This window comes from Phaseolus vulgaris, chromosome 9, assembly GCF_000499845.2.
Source record: "Phaseolus vulgaris cultivar G19833 chromosome 9, P. vulgaris v2.0, whole genome shotgun sequence".
Lineage (NCBI taxonomy): Eukaryota > Viridiplantae > Streptophyta > Magnoliopsida > Fabales > Fabaceae > Phaseolus > Phaseolus vulgaris.
This window is the reverse complement of record NC_023751.2, coordinates 20,154,008-20,162,699: the sequence shown is the minus strand read 5'-3', so window position 1 is coordinate 20,162,699 and position 8,692 is coordinate 20,154,008. Positions and strand designations below refer to the sequence as shown.

General features: G+C 26.5%; 1 protein-coding gene across 1 annotated transcript; it reads right to left on the bottom strand.

Annotated features, from left to right (window-relative positions):
- Positions 1–270: 270 nt before the first annotated feature.
- On the bottom strand, positions 271–2,169 carry LOC137821504 (probable indole-3-pyruvate monooxygenase YUCCA10). Its single transcript, XM_068626126.1, has 4 exons — positions 1,509–2,169; positions 971–1,204; positions 749–874; positions 271–635 (listed from the first exon to the last, which is right to left on the bottom strand). Exons 1-4 carry the CDS (start codon positions 2,127–2,129, stop codon positions 417–419), a joined length of 1,200 nt encoding a protein of 399 aa, XP_068482227.1. The 5' UTR covers positions 2,130–2,169; the 3' UTR covers positions 271–416.
- Between the last annotated feature and the right edge of the window lie 6,523 nt (positions 2,170–8,692).

Sequence of the window (8,692 nt, the reverse complement as noted above, 5' to 3'; positions counted from 1 at the left end):
TAAATTAGTACCATTCAATTTAAATATTTTAGAACACATTGATTTTAATTATGGCTGTGTAAGGTATGATTTTTATTAAGCTTTGATTCTCTATGAGAATGAGAACTGGAGTAAACCGTTGTACTCAATATAACTTTTTAAGAAAGGAATAAATTAGAGAAAGAAGGACAATAAAAGGAAATTGGTACAGAAATATGAAAGGAAAATCCATAATTTATATACTAATAATTATAATTATAGTGATAATAATAATAATAATAATAATAATAATAATAAAAACATGAAATACTTTATTATGTATCAGCTTTTACATTCTACATATTTATCTCTTTTAGGGACACTGCTGATAAAATGAAGCATAACCACATAGGTTTCCCTAATCCATCACACACAAACATAACTACCTATTAGGGAACTTATTTTTGTAAGAGTTTGAGACCAGCAAAGTTGGTTTCAGGTAAGTCTCTAGCACTTGTAGTCATACGGATGTCATCAGCTATACGCCGCGCATCAAAAGCAATGCCATCTAATCCCCTTCTTGAAAATCCAGCGCAGTAGAGACCATTTTCTCCCTTCCAGTGATTTGGAAAACCTGGTTTAGGCATTCCATTACCATTGAACAGTCCTTCATAATCCTGTGTTTCAACAAGTCACAGAAAAACCAGTTAGGGCCAATCTCAGACACATTCAAAAATCAACACTTGAACTTGTTCAGACTAAAGCAATTATGAGACTGTTTTATATGAACCTTAAGCCAATTCAGCACAGTGCTATTGTATCCAGTAGCAAAGATGATGATGTCAAATTCTCCATCTTTTCCATCCTCAAACTCAACCATCTTGCCCTCATTGATTCTTGAAATAGTTGAAAAAACCTGAACACAAAAGGAGATGACCAAAATCAATGTAAGGAGTTAATTAACACTAAAGAAAAGGTGGTTGAAGAAATAACCTATTATATCACTAACTACCTTTATTTCGCCTCTCTTGATCAAAGGAACACAACCAACATCAATGGTAGGGGTAGTACCACCCTTTTTCTTCAAAAGGAAGGGTCCATCCTTTGGCCTCACCAAACCATACTTAGACATGTCTCCGTACTTCATCTTGCTCATAAGCATCATAAGCTTGTCCACATTCTCCATTTTTAAGTATTTCAGCAAGGTCATTCCCAGGAACACCATTTCTTTAGTGAAAAAGTGAACCTAAACACACAGAGACATGTCAGATAAATAGATCATTCTGAAGTTTCTGTTAAAGCTTACCCTAACCTTTGAACTTCCAGATTGCCTAATTTTTTTAACTAACAAAGAAACATAGATGGCGGCCAACAAAGCGAAATAGATAACATGATACATATATGTGGGGGTAATAAATAATATCAAAGCAAAATAGCCATCTTAATTTTTAGAATATATGTGGGGGGTATTGAAAAAGGTATCATCTTTTATAAATTGTGTCTTGTTATAGAATCCACCTAAAGGGTTTGTATATAGAGGAATGACTTACAGGGCCTCTAATAACAATGGAAGTATTAGCACCCCAATTTGAGAGATCATAAGCGATCTCCATGCCTGAATTACCACAGCCAACAACAAGGACATTTTTACCATACATGTCCCTTCCATTGAAATACTTGCTGCAATGCAGGTATTCTCCTTCAAACCCTTCAAGCCCTTCAACCCTAGGCACATACCCTTCATTATTCTCCCCACATGCAACTACCAGAAACTCAGCCACGTAAACCTCAACAGCATCCTCCTTAGATGCTGTGTCCTTGACAACAATCCTCCATTTTCCATTTATGTCATCAAGATATGCAGATTCTACACTCCGATTATAACGGATGGAAATCTTGAAACGGCTGACATAGTTATCCAAGTAACGCAGGAAGTGAATCCTGGGGACAAAGGTGGGGAAATCAGAAGGAAAGGGCATGTGAGGGAGGCTGCAGAAATCTTTGCCTAAGTGGAGCTTCAAGCGGTCATATGTCCTTTTCCTCCAAAGAGATGCATGACAATCATCTCTTTCGAGGACAAGGTTGGGGATGGATAGTTTGTTGAGACATGCAGAGGTTGCAAGGCCAGCAGGGCCTGCTCCCACAATCACAACAGGGACTTCAATCTCCATGATCGGATGGTTTTGGCTTTGGTTTGAAATTGGTTTGTGTGTGGATTTCACCTCTTGCTGGGGTTCTGCTTTTATAGGCTTGGCTATTCATGACATTACTTATTTGGCAGTGATGATGAGTTGCCAACTTGCCAACCATGAGAGTGACGAACCCAGTTTTAGTTTTCCTTATTTTTTTACTTTCATTTTTATATTTTGGTCAATACAGTCAATTAGATAGTTCAAGAAAAGCAATAAAATTAAATTTTTCAGTTACTTTTTCTCAAGAATAGATTTTTTTTTGTCTGGCATTTCGCATTTGGCATCTATACAGAAGGATTCAGCTATATCTAGGCGTCACCAAACAAAGACTTATCTTACTTTAACCTTTAACCGTCACCTTTTATTAGTTTTTAGTTTTTAACTATTTTTTATTCAGCCATTCTCAATTTTTTCTCAAAAAAAAATAAATAAATTACACTAACATTAGATAAAAAAATTCTCTAATATTACCTCTCTTCCGTTTATTCTTAGTTATTGGGTCAAAATATTATCGATAAAAATATTATTTTTTTAAAACAGTTAATTTATGTTAGAAAAAAAAGTGAATGACTAATTATATATATATATATATATATTAAGTTTTATTTCTTATATCTATAAAATTTGTTTCTAATTTCTAAAAAATCACTGTTAATTATATTAAAGGATAAACATTGTTTCTTACATTAATTATAAATGTATAGATAATACAGAATTATGATTAAAATTTAATATGTAAAGATTATCATTCCCTCACCTTTAGAATATAATTAATAAATTTGACTTTTTAATTTCAAAATAAGTAATGTGGTTTATAATTTTTCAAAATAAATAAATATTTAATAAATGAAGCAAATTTACTTAATTTTGTTACTAGTTGATAAGAGCATCCGGGTTTTTTTACCATGATGTGGTTATTTTTTTTTTTTTACCAAAATGGGATCCGTTTAAAAAAAAATACAAATTTAGGCAAGTCGTGCCAATTCGGCACGACTTCATATACATAAATCGTTCCAATTAGGCACGACTTCTGCCCTGTCATACTGAAATCGTGCCAACTTGGAACGATTTCTGCATATGAAGTCGTGCAGAATTGGCACGACTTGCCTAAATTTGTAATTTTTTTTTAAAAACAATATATGTATTTGGAAGATAATATAAATAAAAAATATTTTTCATTAAAATCCTAAACCATCTCTTAATACAACAATTAGATTTTTTTTTCATTATTAAAATCCTAAACCATCTCTTATTATAACAAATGTATGTATTGTAGCAACTCATTGAAAAAAATAAGAGAAGACAAAAAGTTGTAGAAACTTATGAAAGGTAATTGCACAAGATTGTAAAATTGTTAAATAAGATTGCACAAGTAATATATATATATATATATATATATATATATAATAAAATTACAATTAGTGAAAGCTACAAATAGAAATATTAACCATCCTATAAACGGACCATTAATGCAATAATAACGATATAATAGTTTAAAGGTAATAAAATCAAAAATTAATAATAATAAAATTAAAATTAATAACCAATATTTTACTTCAAAGTTTTTGGGACAGTATCTTTTATAATACGACTAAGTTTTTGGGACAGTATCTTTTATAATACGACTAAGGAGTAGATTTAAAAAAAAAATATTTACAGTATCTTTTATAATACGACTAAGGAGTAGATTTAAAAAAATAAATTTATTTATATATTATTTTTCGAATTGAAATAATATTTGTTATTCAAGTACAGTTTTACTTCACTACAGACTTATAATTATTTTTCATATATATAATATAAATTTATTATAGAATAACAAAATTCAATAAAAAAAACTCAAATATTTATGAAAAAAAAATTATATTTATTAATTTTATTTGTTTATAAAACCTTTAAAAGGCACCAAAAACAAATAGTAGTGTATTTACGTATTTTTCACTGCAAACCAAAATGTTTGCTAAGTAAAGATCATTAGTAAAATTGTCTCGTAAAATACTTAACAAAATCTCATATAAGTTAAAATTTTTTATATTAATTAATTTATGTATTTATCAACATTTTTATATTTATATTTATTTATTAAACCCGTAATGGATATTTTATCACGCACATTAACATCATATTAAGAGTTACACTAATGTTATATAATACTTTGTTTGAATATTTAAAGAAAAGAATGATATTATATTTTATTGAAAAAAATGTTAAGTATTTAAAATATGGATCAAAGTTATTTCAAGAAATATCACTACAAACAAATCATTAAGTAAAAATCAATTTTAGAGACAAAAAATAATTAATTACTATATTAATTAAATTAAATATTATATTATAGACTAAAAATATGATTGATATGTAAAATAATTTTTAAATTAGTATATAAGTAGATGTCAAGTTTTAAGTATCAACTTTTGAATCTAGTGTAATTATTAGTAATTAAAACATTGATAACTAAATTAGATACAAATTTAGTAATTAATTTATAAATTTTATTAATAATAGAAATTACTTTAATACTAATAATATTTTTTGTCTATAAAATAATATTTAATTTAGTTAATATAGTGACTAATTATTTTTAGTATCTAAAATTAATTTTTATTTAATAATTTTAATGTAGTATATCTTCAAGTTCACAATCATTTATCATATATTAAAACTTACTATAACAAATATTATTGTAAAAATTATAGTTGACAAAATCTAAATTATTTGGATAAAAAACTTCCAATACATAATAAATCTTAAATATGAATTTCTAGATCTCTTTGTTTTGTTAAATAGTTTCCTATTAAAAAAAAGTAATTTCTATAGGAAAAATGCTTTGAGTGGATTCTAAAATCTAGCATACCAAAATTCTTTCTAAACTGAAATTTGACGAGTTATGCAGCCTGCATGCAAAACTTTCCCGCTATTTAGGGAGAACGACCATCTTGTATAGTTCACTAGCTCCCTTCTGCGTTACTCTCAGACACAAACATACATGCTGGTCTTTTTTTTAGTTTTTTTAGGGTTATTTAGATATCATAATCTAATGGAAAAAGGTTCGAAAATTCCTAAAATGGTACACGTTATTTATTCATTCTTTTTGTACACTAAAAAAAACATGCTGATTTTTTTTTTATTCAGATTTTTTTTAAAGATTGACACATAGGTCTTAAAGCAATTAAACAAACTGAAATATATATCCAAAATGGTAATCTGACGTAGGGCTTTGGATAATGGTTTAAATATTTGTTCAGTTAAATGGTATCTGATAGCCTTGAACTACTGAGTATCAAATCAGTGAGAACACACAGTATTCTCGTTTTTTATCTTTTAAAAACTACTCTAATTAATGTCAGCTGATTTTGCTAGCTTTAACATGGAACCTTACAACCACGTGTTTCTGATGCTCGTTGGATTGTTATGTATCTTGTGGATGGGATTTTGTTCGATATTCATGAAGTTTCACAGGTTTTCTTGTGTGGGGGTACTTGTTGATGAGGATGGGTTTTTGGTAATTGGTGTTTGGGGTCTTAATTATTCTAAGAATTATACATATATATCATTATTTTTTTAATAAAATTAAAATATTTTTAAAATATCTCATATTTATTTATTTAAAAAAAACTAAAAATATCATGTCATGAATAGTATAAATGATATTTCAGTACACAAGTTTTTTATTTGTGAAGACTTTGATTTATATAAAAAAAACACATCCATATATGGTTCTTTTACTTATGGAGTTATTTTTTTCTTTTTTATCAAAATGGAGTATGTCTAAAAAAAATTATAAAATAGGATAAATTGTGCCAACTTAGTTCTAAAATGAATTGTTCTCGTCTTTAGTCGATATGGGATCTTCAACTATTTCACTATTCCACGTAATCTTTTATTTATATATATTTTTTTGTCGATTAGAAAAATAGATTTAATAGATTTGACCATCAGTTTCTCGTTCATTCAATAGGCTTCCTCACGATTCCTAATAAACTAAAATTTCATACAAAACCTTTAGGGCATTTGACATCATGGATCTCGAACCCGAATTCTTTATGATTAAGTTCAACAAGTAAAAATCGACATGGCAAAACTAAATGCAAGTAAGACATGTGAAGCATGCATGGAAACCAAACTTAACCAAATAAGTAGTGGGCGAGTATCATTCAGCGATCACTACTTTAAGGTGGAATACAAATGCTTGCATTTGATATGTGCATTTGTTTTGTTTTTACTACAGATTAATAAATGTATAAGTACTACACCTAAAAACAACAAGTTTTAACTTCTTTTTTTTTCAAAAATAAAAACTTTCTCAATTTATCTTTTCCTTATACTTTTTTCATAATTTTTTTGAATATATCTTTAGTCTTTTTCATCAAATCATATTTATATGTAGATGGTAAAGAATAGAACAATATTATAAACTAAAAAAAAGATTTTTTTTAGTACATTTTTATATTTCTTTCTTTAGTATTTTGCTTGCATATATTTTGGGAATATATGTGAGATCTAAATCGAATAAACATATCTTAGTTAGTCTACGTTTATAGTTATATGCTCTATTTGTGAATGAGATTATCTAGGAACAAGTTAAAATTTCTCTTACTTTTCTTATTTTTGGAGAAATTCTCTTAAAAGAACAAAATCTAAGATAAGAGAAGTTATTATTTTGGATTGTAAATATATGTGATTTCTAAGTACAGAAAATGTTTGATTTTTATGGGTATTGGAATTGTAAAGATTGTAGCTTGATATATGTTTCGTTAGAATTGGGTGTTGTTTTGTTTTCATTAGTTTTGAGTATGATATTTGATTGAAATGGTCAATTTCAGTTATAGAAGCTATAGTAAAGAAATGATGCATCCTAGTAGTATGAAAATGTAGTAAAAATTATATAGAATAATGATTGAGTTATACCTTTTAATGTGAGTTTTGGCTTGTTTTTTAGTGTTAGATAACCCTGTTTTATTTAAGTTGGTACACATGCAAGTTTGATTTTAAAAAAAAATATTATTTTCATGTTTAAAATGTCATAGGAAATTTAGAATTGATAGATTTGATTGTAGATCCAACTTATAGAATTCTGCATAAACTACTCCGTGGATGAGATTTTGCTAAGTGAATCTCACGAGAAAAGTGAATTTCAGCATCAGCAAATAAAATTCGCTTAACGGATTTAATGAACTTGGCCATCCAGATAAGACTTCACCCAACGAATCTCAATCTAAAAGCAAATGACTAAATTCTTATTCAAATTTCCCTAGTAAATTATATTTCTCTCAACGAATTTGGTATGTTATACTTACATTAAATTATATTTCCCTCAACGAATTTGGTATGTTTTAAAATGGTATGCTATATGTAAAGTTGAGATGAGATTAGGTAATTGTATTGAATTTATGTTTGTTATATTATGTTGAATTGGATATGTCCAGGTCAAATACATAGAATGATATGCTTAACTAGTCTAAGATTTATAGTATTAAGTACAAAAACTTATATTAAAAGGAGATATATTTATTTCACTAAACTGTTCTAAATAACATAGATTAAGACATTTCATGATATTTCATTATGAGAAGTTGAAGGGAATTCTCGCATCAATGTTGCATATCTTAGTTGTATAATTATTTATGCAATAAACTTACCTTGAATTATGGAGCTGAGATTTGGGTATAGACTAAAAATACTTAAAAAGAGTCAAAAGATAGTCTACAATAGAACATACTCATATTTAGAAATTATTTTAAAAGTGTATAATGTAAGTTTATGTTATTAAAAAATATTTCAATAATGGGTTATGGTATATTTTTTGTGTAGGTTTAAGTTAATTATTTTTTAATATATTATATTATAATTACTGTTATTTTGTAATAAAAATTAATTTTGTGTTAAATTAAAAAAAAATTATTATAATTTATGAAAATAATATTTATTATTATATGAATTTGTTATTTTATATAACTGTATATATTTTTGTTGATATTATAATTTTATTTTATTATTTTTATTATTTATAATTATATGTTGTTATTAATAATATAATTAAATATTTTTTGAAATTATTAAATAAATTTATCTAATATTTAAATTTGTATATTGTATATTGTGCATATATATAATTATTAATATTTAAATAATTTATATATTTTAAAGATAATGTGCAATTTAAACATACTAGCACGATAAAATTCACATATTTTCATAAATATTATAAAATATTGACTAACAACATGAAAACAATTGTATTTTATTTTTATGTATAATTTTTTATTTCAATTTGTATCTTATAAAATAAAGAATATAAAATAAAAACTTTCGCTTATCATTAATAAACATTCGATGAACATGAAATAGTCGGTGATTACAATAAATAGATGAAGTCATTATATGGGAATTTAAAAAAATTACAAGCATAATAATATCCAATAACACATTAAATTTAACTAACAATAAAAATAAGTTCAACATAAAAAATAATAATAACACAATAAAAATGCAATCAATGTTCTTCATTGCCTTGAAGTTGGTAAAATATATATTCGATTCGA

Coding starts and splice junctions, on each gene's coding strand:
- LOC137821504 (XM_068626126.1), bottom strand. CDS start 2,129: ATGGAGATTGAAGTCCCTGTTGTGATTGTGGGAGCAGGCCCTGCTGGC. Junction 1,205..1,508: donor CCATTGTTATTAGAGGCCCT/GTAAGTCATTCC, acceptor CTGTGTGTTTAG/GTTCACTTTTTCACTAAAGA. Junction 875..970: donor TCAAGAGAGGCGAAATAAAG/GTAGTTAGTGAT, acceptor TTTTGTGTTCAG/GTTTTTTCAACTATTTCAAG.